A 15,969-nucleotide genomic window follows, 5' to 3' on the forward strand; every position below is an offset into this window, starting at 1 on the left:
ATCTCAGAAGTTAAGGGACTTGCTTATGATCACACAGGTAATAAGTGATATGGTCAGAACTTGAAACCAGGTCTTTTGGTTCTGAATCTCAAACAAATCTCATCTTAAAATGTCCTGACTTGAGCTCAGTGGATTGAGAGCCAGGCCTAGAGACAGGCAATCCTAGGTACAAATCTGGCCTCAGATACCTACCAGCTGTGTGATCCTGGGCAAGTCATTTAACCCTCATTGCCTTAAAAAATAAAAAAATAAAAGCAGAAACAGAAAACTGTTATCTAGACAGGGCTAGATAAGAGTCATATAGTAAGTACATGACCTCTAGGTCCCTTACAACTTGAATATTCTGTAATACCTCTGACTTTGTGACCTTGGTTCAGTGACTTTACCCTCTCTAGGCCTCATCTATAAAATGAAGGGTTTAAATGAGAATACCCTTTCAGAGACAAGAAGCAGGTGAAATCAAGGATTCCCTTATCAATGTCTCTGTCTCTATCTCCGTTTCTCTCTCCTCCCATCTATCCATCTGCCTATCTACCTATGTATCTATTTGCCTAGGTATCTATCTATCTATCCATCTATCTGTCTGTCTATCTATTCGTCTGTCTGTCTCCCTGGCTGTCATCCCTCCATCCATCCACACACGTCTATATACATCCTCCACTCAATGAGTGAAAGCAGAAACAAGGAACCCACCTTCCAGATCTGGCTTCCTACCCGACCTGGGCTGTCTCCCGTAGGTCATCATTCCTTACACTGCTACAGAAGAGCATGACATCTCTGGCCTTGCAAAGGCCTGGGGATGATGCCTGTGTGGTCCATACCTCCCTGAAAGAGACATCTAGGATTCAATCAACAACCTCTTCTCTTCTGGTTGCTGAACTGGGGAGGGTGTGTGTGTGTGTGTGTGTGTGTGTGTGTGTGTGTGTGTGTGTGTGTGTGTGTGTGTGTGTGTTGAACTGGGGAGAGAGGGGGGTGTGTGTGCACGCTCCCCCCCCTCCCTTTCCGGTACCTCTACTTACCCTGGTACTGTTTTGAATCTCTAAAATAATGTGACAAGTTAATGATGGTACAATTATCTAAATGTTTAACAGACATGTTATCTAAGTGAGTCGGATTGAGATTCCATCCCGCTGACAATAAACATCAATGGTAGAGCAGAAAGCGATAGGCAAATTATAACAAACCCTGCAATTTCAACGCTATTAAATTTGGAGGAATAACAGCCTTGAGGCCTGTAAACTCTGAATAAAATAGGCCCTTGTGTTTGTCCAACTATTAAATCAAAATGCTACCAACATCCTAGAAAAAACAAGGCGATTTATAGCTTTTCAAGTTTCAGTTACACATTGGTTTTTATTAACTCCTTTCTTGTCATCAAGGGCAGCGGCGGTGGGTGTTACTGCTGGGGGGGGGGGGGTGGAGAGGAAGCCGGGGTAGAAGAAAGGAGGGAACAGAGGAACATAGCTGAGGATTGGCAACTCCCATCGGAGAGGATGGGGGAATTGAAAAGAAAAGACAGAATGGGAGTCAGGATGGTAGCTGGGGATTGGGAAGAAGGGGATGCAGATGGGGTGGGAGTTGTGGATTAGATTAAGAGAATGAGAGGAGACGGGGAAGCAGTAAGAGTCTATAAATGAGAAGACGGGAGGCTGGGTAGTGGCTGAGAATGGGGATTAAGGGCATGAAGGGAAGATGGTGAAATGTTGGGGAATAGAGAGATGGACAAAAGGATAGACATGGTACAGCTAATTAGGCAGTCTGACTAGATTGTAAAGTGCATGAAGTAGAATAAAATGAAAGAAGTCTGGAAAGGTAGGTTGAAGCCAAATGATAAAGGGCTTTCAACACCATAATGAAGAGTTTGTCATTTACCTTAGCAGTAACAGGGGGCCCCTGAAGAGGTGTGAGTAATGGAGTTGCATGGTCAGGCAACTAATTAACAAGTCTTTATTAATCACTGACCATATACCAGGCACAAAGATTAAAAATGAAATGAAATCGGAAAAGCTGTATAGTGGATTGAGCATTGGACTTTGAGTCAGCTGGATTTGCAATTGAATCATATTTACTAACTATGTAACCCTGGGCATGGCTGATAAGAGGCTTGTTTTAATCTCAGTTTTCTCTTCTGTAAAGTAGAGGTTGGCCTTGAAGGCCTCGAATAGCTCTTCCGATTCTAAATTTATGATCCTTTGATCCTGTTATTTCATTGAGGGGGAAAAGCTAAATACCAAAGACCCTAAGAATATAAATTAATAGAAATTTAAAAAAAATAGAAATGACAAATAAAGTAGTAGAAACCTAAGCTATGCCTAGAAATTTAGAATGAAGATACTTTAGAGATCTTAGTCCAAACCTCTCATAATACAGATAAGGAAACTGAGGCAGCAAAAAGTAGAATTGTTTGCCTAACATCAGATGGAAGATAAGTAGCAGAGGTGACCTAGAGTCATTGCTTCAGACTTAAAAGAAATATCAGAAATCACCAAGTCTTGCTCCCTCATTTCATAGATGAGAGAACTGAGACTGATGGTTTAGTGCATGCATGGCACAGTCCAGACTCAGTTAGTTATACTCAAAGGGACCTTAGAGATCGATCATTCTATCACCCTTTTATTGTACAAATGAAAAAGCTATGGTGTGAACAGGCAGCTAAGTAGAGCAGTGGATAGAGTATTGGGCTTGGAGTCAGGAAGACTCATTTCTCTGAGTTCAAATTTAGCCTCAGACACTTACTAGCTGTATGAGCCTAAGCAAGTCACTTAACCCTGTTGGTCTCAGTTTCCTCTTCTGTAAAACAAGCTGGAGAAGATAATGGCAACCTACTCTAGAATTTTTGCCAAGAAAACCCCAAATAGGGTCACCAAAAGTCAGACATGACTGAAGAACAACTGAACAACAACAGAATAGTGTGAAGAAGCTAATGTCTTGGCCAAGGTCACAGTTAGTAGCAAGTCAGGGCAAAGACTAGAACTTAGGTTTCCTGAGTTCCAGTCCAGTGTTGTTCTTGATAAGATCCATTTTGAATTTCTTCTACACTCTCATGAGTCTGTGACCACAAACATTACCAAGTTCTTTTTACAGACAAACCAACTATTCATTTTAATCCCTTTCTCTCCCAGTCTTTCCCACCTCCAAACCAATTAAGTTCCCTTCTCCAAAGCACCCTCCACAATAGGACAAAGAGAGAGGTTTGGGATCTCTGAAATCAGACTGACAATATGAAACCCAGAAATTTAGCTTTGGAAGGGAGAGGGAGAAGGGGGTCAAGGGGCTGCTGGGTGGTTCACAATGGAGAAAGGTGACTTGCCTGGCATATCAGGCAACAACTGGGCTGACCCTCCCCAATCCTCAACGAGCCACTCCAAAAGGACTGCGAAACATGTGCTAGGAAAATAAAACTCTATATTAGGCTTCAAACATGCTTTTATAGTAACAGCATGAAATTAGGTCAGGAGTAAAGCTATGCTAGTGAATCGACTGTACAAATATCAGCAGCACATGATTCTGTTTCCCAAGAGTCTGTGACGTTTTGCGACATTTCTCCATCTCAAGCTTTCTCGTGTTAAATTCCTTGGCACATCAAGAGAAATCCTAGACAAATCACCTCTGATATTTATAAAAAGTCAAAGGCTATTATGTTTTAAATGGCCAGGTCACTCCAACCTATCCAGAATCCATCTGTCTAGGCCACTGGTCTACCTTGCTGTCTTTCCTCCTTTACTAGCCCATTCCCACTCTCCTGATTCCATTACACCCCTTGGACAGGCCCTCAAGGACATTTTTCTTTTCTTGTACAATTTTGAGAAGGTTAAGCTATTTCCTTTCTCCCTGCTCCTACCCCACTCTAGGATCAGGCACCAGGCGGCCAAAGCTGGGAAGATGAGCCAAAACAGTTGCTGAGTTTCCTATTGCTGTAGGACCTGGGCCAGCTCAGCTGAACACCCTGAATCCAGTCCTCGGTGCCCAGTCCATCCTCCTCTTTGAGGCCTCTGAGCAGCAGGGCCTACAGGCACGCCTCTGGGTGCACCGAGCACTGTCCTGCAGCTGATGTCCTCTCCTGAAAACTGCCTCCCTCTCTCCTATCTCTCGTCACCTCCCCACCCCCCACAAGGAGGGGGGAAAAAGAGGCACAAGGACTTCATTTTTCCACCCTGAAGTTCAGATGCAAAGACGTTTTGGAGGCCTTTTTCAAGCATCATTAACATGTCTAAAGTGTGAGGAGGGCCAACACGGCAGGCAGCCGGTATGAAGGCTGTGGGTACCGTTGTTAACACTTCACTCCTTCAGAGAAGGATGAATGCGCCACTGTGGTGTGCATGTGTTGGGGGTGGGGAAAGAGCTGGGGCCACACTAGTGTGCCCAGTCCACCCCTCGAATCTTCCAGGCTCCATTAGGATGGAAAAGAGAGGGGAGCAGGGGTGGTCCTTGGCCTCTGGTCTGCTGCTGCAGAACAGAGTAAATCATAATGCTGTCACCATTTCTGGACAACGGTCTATCCAATATAAGGTAGATAAGAACCTTAATTTAGTTGAACGACTCCCTCTACAACCCTGGAATTTGGAAACAAAAACAGCTTCTTCTCAGGTCACTGAAAAAAATCTGGTTTTGTGATCAGCTGCAAACACAGAATGGTAGAGCAAGGAGGAAGCTGACAGATTATCTAATTCCAAGCCAACCCCTCTCATTTTACAGAAGATGAAAGAAGTACTTTGGGTCCTAGTAAGAGTGCTCTGATCCAAGAATGAGAATCCCTGGATTCTAGATCCAGATCTTTTCATGGCTCCTAAGAGAATGTGAACAAGCCAATTACTCCCTCTGGGCCCAATCTGTAAAATGGAGACTCAATCGGAGAAACCCAAGTCTAAGAAGAATCCTACTGGTTGCATAATAAACTTCTTTCCCCCATGAGACTAAAAGAGCTAATTTATTCTGGTCTGTGTGGGGAAGGGGGAGGAGGAAGAAGAAGCATGAATCTAAGCTAGCATCTTAACTGTATAGGAATAGGGTGCGTGGTGTCAAGTTGGAGAAACACACAACCGCTAAAGCAGTCATAAAACCAAATCTTTAATCAGGAAAAGAAACAAGTCCTTAATATGCAGCCACCACACAGAGCCAAGTGCTAAATACCACACAGAGTCAAAATTCTGGGGCTCTGGGGACAGTGTCTCTGAGAGAATCACCACCAAAGATGATTCTCCCTTCTACCCCAACGTCTCCCCCAAGAGTCCTAGAAACAAAACAGAGCTCTGATTTAAATCCACAAAGCTGGGGAAAATGGCATTTGTCAGGATATCAACCTTGGTTTTAGAACACTCATCAACAATCAATCAATTAAGAAGCATTCATTAACTGCCTATAAATTCAGGCACTGTAGTAGGAACTAGAAATACTAAGACAAAAAAAGAAAATAGTTCATATCTTGAAAATTTTACTTCCTTCCCTGCAGGGGAAATAACATACTTGCATTTATGTAAATTAAAAGTATTTACAAATTAATACAAGGTAATTTTGGGAAAAGCTGAGATATTAGGAGCTGTGGTGGAGGGAAATTAGGACAGGGCTTGTTTCTGCCTTGCTTCATATTCCTGGAATATAATAAGGGTTTAATAAATGCTATTAGCTTGACTTAGCTTGAGTTGAAAGCTGATGCAGAAACCTCAGTCTTCTGCCCATGGTTCCCCTGGTAGCAACAGTACAGGTAAACTGAACCCCTGGCAGGGAACCATCAATTCCGTAGCTCACCAAGATCCATTCTTAATGCTTAACTGAAAAGCCTATGCATGATGCTTGAGGAAGAGACAGAAAACCTGATTATCTCCAATCCTGCTAAACCACCCATCTTTTCTGGAGCCCAAGTTGCCTCTAGAGGTGGTGGGCAAGAGAACACCCTTGCATTGGCATCCTCAGACATTCCCTGGACTTTCAAACAAATCTGCCAAGTCTGCTCCAAGAGGTCTTTCAAGGTCATCAGGGAAATTCAGAGGGTCTTGATTTTCCTTGTTTTGCATTTCTTCATTCTGTCTTGGCCTTCCCAGAGAGTGTGTGGCACTTCTACCCCCTGGGGGCCTTGTTTGGCCCATACCCACAAGGTGGCATGTAAGCCTGGTGAAAGGGCAGAATCTATAGGGCTTCTGCCTTGAGAACCCCCTGCTGTAGCCACCCCAACAACTGGAAGAAAAAGGAGCAGCAGGGCATTCCACTTGTGATTTGTTCCCTTGAGCTCTGGGGTGGGGGGAGCTGTTGCTCACAACTTGGTTGGAGGAATGGGTCCCACTGAAAGCCTTCAATAATAATTCAATCCTTTAATGGAGCACTGGGGATGCTGCATCTCACTCTCTGGCCCCAGGTCCTGTGGGATCAGTATTACCATTCTTATAAGTTCATATGCCAAATATGTATTTTAAATCATCTCATCCTTCCCTCTCTCTCTATGCAATTGACAAGATCTTCAAATGCAGGGGATTCTTCACCTGGGGTCTGTAAACTTAAAAAAAAATTTTTTTTGACAATAATACTTCAGTTCAGTTGGGTTTTTCTTTGTAATCCTATGCATTTTATTTTATTCAATAAAAATATCATTCTGAGATGGAGTCCATAGGCATTACCAAAATTCAAAGGAGCTCATGATGGAAAACCTTAAGAATCTTTTTTTTTAGGTAAGGGCTATGATCATTTGTCAATTATGAATGGCGTACAAGGTCATGAAGCAATAAAGTAAAAATATAGTACAAATTACATAGCCAATGATTGGCAATTTCAAAACAAATTTAAGATAAAACATAATGTAAGTTACATAGGTACAGAATAAAACTTTAGATGAAATACTTCAGAAAAAGAATAGAAACCAAAAGAAAATTAAAAAAAAAAAAGAAAGAAATGTCACATTGCTACAGGGGCCTTCTTATCCTATCTATTCATTTGTCTCTATATGAACTGATTCTACCCACAGTCAAAAGAGGGAGGAAGAAAAGAAGACAGAGAGAGCAGAAGAAAACAGGAAGGTAAAAAAAAAGAAACATTCATGGAGTGTCTACTATGTGCCAGGAATTGGGCTAAAGGATATTAAAAAAAAAAAACAACTATATCTCATTTGATCCTCACGATGTTCCTGGGAGGAAAGTGTTATTATTATCCCCATTTTATAGTTGAAGAAACTAAGGAAGGTAGAAGTTAAATGATTTGCCTTAGGGTCCCATAGCTATCTGAGGCTAAATTTGAACCCAAGTCCTTCTTGATTCCAGGTCTGGATGCCTCCCAATAAAAGAGTAGGGTTTGTCTCTCCTATCTAATCTCCAGGAAGCCCCATGGACAGTCTCTAAAAATGATCTACTTTGGCACCTTTTCATATACCAAGAATATCCCCTCCTCTAAAGGGGCAACCTCAATACTAAATCTATTGTATACATTTCTATGGATGAAAGATGATAAACCAAAGGGATCTCACAGGCCCTTCCAGAGGTCTTCCAAAATGCAAGTGTCATCCCCATGGTCCGGCCGAGCACACCCTCCCCTCCTCCTGCAGCCGCCAGGGCATCTCCATGTCCTCTAATTAATGCCACCCGATCAGCTCTGTTGTCCAGGGGCCTGATTTCTCCCGCTTGGGTCCCAAATGGCAACATACAGTGGTTTGAACAACATTATGATTTGTAAAACCTACTCCTAATTAGTTTGACTTTGAATAAAGGGAGTAATTATTTTAAAATTTATTAACTGCTGCCTGGCCAGAGAAGTTTCCAGATCAAATGTCACAGAGAAGCTATTTCTGTTCAGTGATGCAGCAATTTATATTACTGATCGGTCATTAAAACCTCTGGCACACAACCAGTTATGTTTCCTGAGCCAAGATACTGTCCGTGTGTCAAATTTCAAGCTCAGAGTATAAATTAAGCCATTAATGGTATTTATCAGTTTATCAGGACTAAAGAACTGCTTACTAATTTAAGACACTCCTGATATAGAACACAAGGAGTGTGCTGAGGATTGGGGGTGGGAGGGGTGCATGTTTTTTTCTTCTTCTCAGTTTTATTTTACTGAACAGTGCAAAAAAAATTCTGATGTGTAAATGAAGTACATGCTTCTGAGGGAGCTGCATAGCTGTTAATTCCTCACCACTCTGCAACACAAACATTTGGGAAGCGGCAATGTTTCGCAATATGTATTTGTCATAATAGAAAAGGTGTAAAATGATCTCTGTTTATCTCCTCAAAGTCTTTGCTGTACCAAAACAGAACATCCAAGTGCGGCAACAAAACCCAAATGCGGCCCAACAATAAACAGCCTCTGAGAGTGCCAGCCTGCAGCCTGGGGACTGGCCTGGCTCACCAGAGCTGGGGAGAGAGAATTCATAAAGGGTTCGGGGGTCGGGCACAGTGGAGAGACACTGAACGATGTCAGCCTGGCAGTCCCAAACCTTGACACATTTTTCACTGTGATGTGTTTCAGTCTCAACGATGAAGCTCTAAACCATAAAGGCACAGATGCTTGTCAGGTCTGCTAACTAATAATGATAACATTATCATTGTATGTTATGTATTATGTAATATAATTATGACAATCTTTATTCAGCACTTCTTACATGCTGGACGCTGTGCAAAACGTTTTTTGTCTTTTACAAATAATATTTCATCTGGTCTTCTCAACAATCCTAGGAGGTGGGTGCTATTATTATCCCTTGTAACTGGGGCAAAAAGAGGTTATATGACTTCCCAAAGGTCACCCAGCTAGGAAGTGAATGAGGCTGAAGCTGATCTCAGGTCTCCCTGATTCCACCTAGCTCCCCACATTTGCCCAGTTCAAAGGAATAAAATCCCCACAGAAAGAGAAGCACTTAAAAAGGAGTGTTTGGAATTTTTTAGTTACATGGACACTTCTACCATATAATGTGTTTTATAATGTTGTGCTGATATATTCATTGGCATTGTCATCAGAAAATAATTTTTTGAGGTATGGGGAATGGAAAAAATGACGTTTGGAGTCATTCTCGATTCAGTGGGCTTTGCTAGTTATTCTACTGAGCACAGAGAAGGAATATTCCATGGGGTTCTCTCTCTGCTTCTTTCAAAAGCTACTATCTCCCTCTTGCCTTGCTAGCTCTGTCCAAGGCTGCTCTGGCAGCCCCACTTGGAGTTCTGACACGCCTATATCTGGGCATTTCCCCTCCCTGTTTTATGTGATATTCCTTTGATTCTTCCAACTCCAAGCCAATTACTCTAGGGAGCCCTAACAGAGTTAGTTCACCCTCAAAGTAGGCTCCAATTTCTACTGGTGATTCCAAGTTCAAATCTCGCCTTGATATACCTTCCTCACTGGCATTCCAAACACCTCCTTTCTCCTGACCATTCCCAGAACATAGATCTGTTTGTTCTAGTTCTTTAGTCATTGAAATCAATATTGGTAGAAATAAAAAGTATCCACTCTATGACTTAACTGATTCTTGGCATACTCTTCCCCTCTAAAAAAATAAGGATCCAAGTAAATCGAAAGCATAGGAACCTGAATCCTGTCCCTAACTCTATTCCTTTCTTCCTCCATCCTAATTCCCTTGAATAGACAAGACATTATAGGCTATTAGAGGATTTTTAACTGAAAAGGACGTCAGAAATTAGGGGATCCAAATCTCAAATCTGACAAAAAATGAGATTCAATTTAGTGGAATGATTTGTCAAAAGCCATAACAATAATAAGTAGTAGAGCTGGAACCAATAACCAGATGACTCATACTCTGGTGTTCCAATACAAAGGTGTTAAAGCCAGGCCACATAGTGACCTAGAACTACAAATTAATATCACCTATACTGCAAGGTAGTTTGTATTTTTATATTATTATATTTAAATAGCTTTTTATAATTGCTAAACATTTCCAAATTGTGTTTTAATCTGGTTCACCCTGGCTGGTCATAAGTGTGACACCCCTACACTAATATAACATTCATTCCTTTAAGGGCCGTTGACATATATGGTACAGGGTTTGGCCCTGTGGAATACAAAGACAAAATCAAACAATTCCTATGATAACAATTTACAGTATACTGGGGGGAATACAAATTTACAGAGAAAAATGTAATTCAAAGAAATTTAAGGAGAGAGAATCAGAGGTATGTTCATAAATGTTTAACAACCAGTTCTCCAAGGGAAAACATATGCATTGTACACTTTTTGTCTTTAAACCTTTACCTTCTGTCTTAGAATCAATACTATGTATTGGTTCCAAGACAGAAGAGCAGTATGGGCTAAGTAATGAGGATTAAGTGACTTGTCCAGGATCACACAGCCAGGAAATGTCTAAGGCCAGATTGGAACCCAAGATCTCTAATCTCTAGGCTGGCTCTCCATCTACTCAGCCACTTGGGTATCCCCGCATTATACACGTTTCAGTTTAATCTGTATTATTAACATTTTCTCCATCACTTTCTTAAGTCTAGATAATCAACAAATTGAGCCCTGATTTGTAGCATATGTTGATTTCCAAAGTGTAAACGCTCACACTGAAAATTTAACAATCTGCTCTCAAGCTGGTTCAGCTGGCTCTAGCATATGCCTAGAGGGAGCACTAACAATTGTTGGGGAAGACGGTCAGAGGGGGTTTACTGGAAAAGAAAGGGCCTGAGCCAAGTCCTGAAGGAAGCTAAGGATCAGGGAGACAGAGATAATGAATGAGAGTGCATCCAAGGCATGGGAAATGTCCTGTGGAGAGGTACTGAGGCCAAAGATAGGCTCTTGCATATTGAAGAAAGCTAGTAGTCCAGTCTGTCTTGAGCACAGTATGAAATAAGGCTGGAAAAGTAGACAAGAACCAGATTATGGAAGGAATGAAATGCAGATCTTAGAAGTTTGTATTTTATGTTGGAAGCCACTAAATAAGTGCTGAGTTGAGCCCCCGAAAGATGATTTGGCAGATCAATGATTGATTAATTAATCAACAAAGAGTTGTTAAGTGCCTACTACGTTCCAGGTGTGTTGGGGAGGATAGGTTGCTCAGTGGACAGAGCATTGAGTCTGAAGTCAGGAAAACTCATCTTCCTGAGTTCAAAGCTGGTCCACAGACACTTATCAGCTGTGACTCTGGGAAAGTCACTTAACTCATTTTGCCTCAGTTTCCTCATCTCTAAAATGAACTGGAGAAGGAACTCCAGTATCTTTGCTAAGAAAACCCCAAATAGGGTCACACAGAGTCAGACAAATTGTCCCAGGCACTGTGCTAGACACTAGGGACACAAATAAAAAGAAGGAAAATAACCCCCTACTCTCAAGAAGACTGGAGAGGAAAAAACCTGAAAGAAGGAAGACCCATTTGGAGACAGTTACAATCATCTAGGCCAGAGGTATCAAACAACATGACTGAAGTCTGCATCCCAAATGGGTGGGAACCAGATCAAAATGTAATTAGGAAATGTTTTACTTAACAAAATAAAAATAGGATGAAATGAATAATATTAGATTTTAAGATTAAAGCAATATGCCACCACTCATTATGGATGGATTACTGGCATTATTTATTTTTTAATTCATCAGAGAACTGTTTTCTACTACCCTTATAAATCTTGTAAAATCTGGATATTATTGGAACCTGTATCCTTTAGTCTATGGCTATGTGGTCACATCATAGCCTAACTGTCCCACTACCCCTCATTCCCAAACCTTAAATAATAATACAGGAATAATGGATGACATCAACATGAGATTTTATGATTAGAAAATGCTTTAAAAATTAAAAAAAGTAAAAGAAAAAGGATTTCTCAACACCTTTGTAGGGCAAATAACATAAGTTTTATTCCTATTTTCTATGATGAAATAAGAGGTCACATAACCTGTCTAAGGCTATAAAGTTTATAAATGACAAACCAGGACTTGAGCTCAGGTGGGTTAATTTTTTAAGTCTAATATTCTTTCTAAGATATCACACAGCCTCTAACACAAACAGCTCATGTCTTCAAGCTTCATACTTCCTTTCAAATGAAACAAATTAAGCCACTTGGTTGAATAGGGGCTCACAGTTGAGCAGACTGGCTTCCCTATGGGAAGGGGATGGGGTTCACTCACTTGCATGGAGAGCCTACTGATGGAAACAGTGACCTGGCTGCCTGGAGACCCAGCAGGGATGCCTGGTGTTCATGACTTTGGCCAATCCGCTTCTCCCTCCTGGGCAGCCTCAGCTCCCTTTATGAGAGAGTGGTGCCTGTGAGATGATGCCTAGGAAAGCAGTTTGGCTACAAAAGCTTTCTTTTCTCCCAAAGAGCAGACAATGAGGCACTTAAGGCCTGTGGGAGTCAATAGACCAAAAAAAGGGTAGTAGTAGGGCAAGTGGCCATTTCTTCCCTTTTGATTCTAAAGTCCTCATGCCTACAACATAGGGTAAAGACCCTTTTATCCCCAGGGCCTCGCACATAGAAGGCACTTAAATGCTTTTTGAATGATCTATTTCAGAACTTGATTCATTTCATTCATTCTAAGACTTGCCCTACACTACTGATTTTTGTTGTTATTCAATTGTTTCAGTTATGTCTAACTCTTCATGATCCCATTTGGGGTTTTCTTGGTAAAGACACGGGATTGGTTTGCTATTTCCTTCTCCAGTTCACTGGATAGATGAAGAAACTGATTTACCCAGGGTTACACTGCTATTACATATCTGAGGTCGAATTTGAATTGAGGTCAGCCTAGCCCTCTATCCACTATGCCACTTAGCTTCTTCCCCTTCTACTCTAGACAAATTCAGGGATGAGAAATCTCTAATGGGGCAAGAAAGGAAGTTAGGTACAATGAAGCTGAAAGAATGCTGGATAAGGAGTAAGAGAACCCCGAGTTCAAATCTAATCTCTAATTTCTTATCTTTGTGACCACAGGCAACACAGAGTGGCCTTTAACCACTCTGAAATTCATTCCTAAAGTGAGAGATTGCATTATGTAACCTCTCAGGTCCTTTCCAGCACCAAATCAATGATCCCTATAATCTCTATCTTTCTGAAATCTTTACCATGTAAATTATCTCCCATGTTCTTCCAGAGAAGATCTCTCGGTGACCCTAGCAGAACCAGAGAGTCAGACTGGACATAACATGAGGCCTGGCCTGGCATGGTTGTTTTTGGGAATCTGTTTCAAAAAGGAAAGTCAAGGATGTTCCCAAGATGCCAATGAATGACTTCCTGCACAGGGAGATGGATGCAAAGTCAAGGTCTCAAGAAGGAGAAGACAGCAAGCATTCCCCTCTCTCTGAAGTCACACTTGTTAAACTGGATGCCATCAAGATCAATCTGTTCCATTCTTGTAAAAACATGGCGATGCCAACTCACCTGTGTGTGTTTGTCGGTGTGTCTCCAGCGCATCTTCCTTGGAGAACTGGGCACCACACTGATCACAGACGAAGGCTTTGGCACCAGCTGCAAAGAAAGGGGAAGAAAATTACAGCAACAGCTACATGCCATTGGGCACTCCAGTCTCTGGGCTGGGGTCAAGGAAGCAGGACGGGAAAGGGAACGATGAGTACCCCTATCAAGGTTTCTAGCCATAGGGTACCTAAATCCTGGAGCAGTCAGTCGATACCATAAATTCTCATAGTGCCTCATTTGTAATTCTCATATCTTTTATCACAAGGAAATCTCAGAATTTCAAGTTCTTATAAACTTTTTTTTTTAATTACTGGTATAATAAGATGGAACAGAGCGATCTTTTAACGCCAAAACTAATTATATCCCCATTGAACTGCATGATTGATCCTATGTTTTTCTTCTGCATTTCTGCTCCCACAGTTCTTTCTCAGGATAATTCTTCTGGATTGTCCTGAAGCCCAATTAACGTTTCAAAAACAGTTATTCAGGTTTTCTTCCCATCAAAACCCAAGTCTATCTATCTCTCCACAGGTTCTTCCCACTGTCTCTTACTCCTAGCTTCACACAAAAGAATAAGTCCCATCCTTCTACCATAGTATATGGGTTTTCAGATATCTGAAGATAAAAATATGTTTCCCTTCAATCTTATCTTTTCTAGGCTTAATAAACAGGATCATGGAATTAGAGATTTCCTATGCTAGAAACAACCTTAGATATCATTGAGTCCAGCCCTCTTAATTTACAGATAAGAAGACTGAGGCCCATAGATGTTAGGTAACTTGCCCAAGGTTACACACTAAATAATTAATTTAACAAACCATTATGACCTTCTTACAGATGAAGAAACTGAGGCCCATAGATGTTGGGCAATTTGCCCAAGGTTGCACTTTAAATAATTATTTAACAAACTGTTATGATCTATTTACAGATGAGGAAACTGAGGCCCATAGATGTTAGGTAATTTGCCCAAGATTACATACTAAATAATTAAACAAACCTTTATGATCTATCCAGGAGCACTATGCTAGGTGTGAGGGAAAATCCAAAGGCACGGTCCCTTCCTTTAAGTCAAAGCCAGGACATATATGGCTGGCAGACTGGACAGTCTGTTAATGTACAGCAAGAAACTATATAAATGAACATGTTTCTGATGACAGAAAATGGCATTATTCATGGCATATAGGTATCTGTTTTGTGATTAGCTACACTGAACACAAGGTGTGAAGCCCATGAAGGTCAGCAACCCCACAAAGAAGCAATTTTCAGAGGCAAGTTTACTAAATACACAGACTTTGCCTCAAGAAGCTTACAAACTAATAATAGTAAAGAAAATGTGTGTTCCCAAGTTGAACATGGGACCGAGACATATTTTTCAGGGGCAGCTAGGTGGTACAGCGGACAGAGTACCAGGGCTGGAGTTAGGCAAACCTGGGTGCAAATCTGGCCTCAGACACTTCTTAGCTGGTCGATCCTAGGCAAGTCACTTAACCCCAATGGCCTAGCCCCTACCACCCTTTTGCCTTGGAACGGATACTTGGTATTGATTCTAAGGCAGAAAGGTTTTTAAAATAATTTTTTTTAAAGGAGGGCATTCCAAATGCAAAACAAAAACAAAAACATTTTGGAAGAAAAGTACGGGGCACACCTGGAGAATGGTGAAAGTCTGACTGAAGCCTGCACAGGGAAGGGTGGATGACATGAGAGGAGGCCAGAATCCTAGTGGGAGCCGGGACCAGGGTCTTCCTTTTCTAATGATCTCCTCCCTCAGCATGCTGTCTGTCCTCACTGGCCCCCCGAAGAGCATGCTCATGATTGTCTACTTGTTTTAGCTCCTGCTGGCGTCCTAGCTCAAATGCCACCACTGCCAGTCTTTGTCATAGACCAGTTCCATCCTCACTCTTCCCTAAAGCCTCCTCCGTAAGTTACCTCTGGTCCTCCTCTGATCACCTATTACGTTCACAGTCAGCAGGGCACAGTTCAGCACTGACACGTTCTTGATCATGAATAAGTTCTTAGAGTGCCAGACACAGTGCTGGGAACACAAAGTGAAGCACGCCAGGCACTCCTGCCCTCTTGGAGATTACCTCCTATCATAAAGGGGATCTTGGAAGGGGGGGAAACGTCCCAAGGCCAGGAGACCTAAGGGAGGAGCTCAGGGGCTAAGGCCAACACATTTCATTGGGGTATGATGGGAGCAGTAGCAATTGTTGAAGGGCCTGGAAGAGGGAGTTCTAGTGAGCTAGCCCACTGGCTTGGACTATAGTCTCCTTAGAGCAATGTCATAGACTTCTGTACATCCCACAAGGCTAAACGGAGGGTTAAATGCAAAAAGAATACCCATTAACCAAATGTTTTTAAAAGTATCAACAATTTTCTTATATGGCCATTACAAAAAAATTTTTATTTTATTTTATTTCAAGCAATCAATTTGAACCAAAGACCTCCCATCTCTAGGCCTGGCTCTCAATCCACAGAGCCACCTAGCTGCCCCCTATATTCCAACTTCTTAATGTCTGTGATTTGCATCTCCTCTCTTCTCCACTGCTATCACTTCAGCCTAGGTCTTCCTGGCCACTCACACTGTAATCATCTCCCAATGAAACCTCTCCACCTCCAGTCTCTACCATTTCTTATCAATCAC

At 41.8% G+C, this 15,969-nt stretch overlaps 1 protein-coding gene across 5 annotated transcripts in view; it reads right to left on the reverse strand.

Moving 5' to 3' along the window:
• Positions 1-15,969, reverse strand: part of ZBTB16 (zinc finger and BTB domain containing 16) — a 274,688-nt gene that overhangs the window by 72,154 nt on the left and 186,565 nt on the right. For all 5 annotated transcript variants that reach the window (XM_056794365.1, XM_007494765.3, XM_007494763.2 and 2 more), the window contains exon 4: positions 13,293-13,379. In XM_056794365.1, the coding sequence (XP_056650343.1) occupies positions 13,293-13,379 (87 nt within the window). The remainder of the gene's footprint in view (positions 1-13,292; positions 13,380-15,969) is intronic.

This window comes from Monodelphis domestica, chromosome 4 (assembly GCF_027887165.1).
Source record: "Monodelphis domestica isolate mMonDom1 chromosome 4, mMonDom1.pri, whole genome shotgun sequence".
NCBI lineage: Eukaryota > Metazoa > Chordata > Mammalia > Didelphimorphia > Didelphidae > Monodelphis > Monodelphis domestica.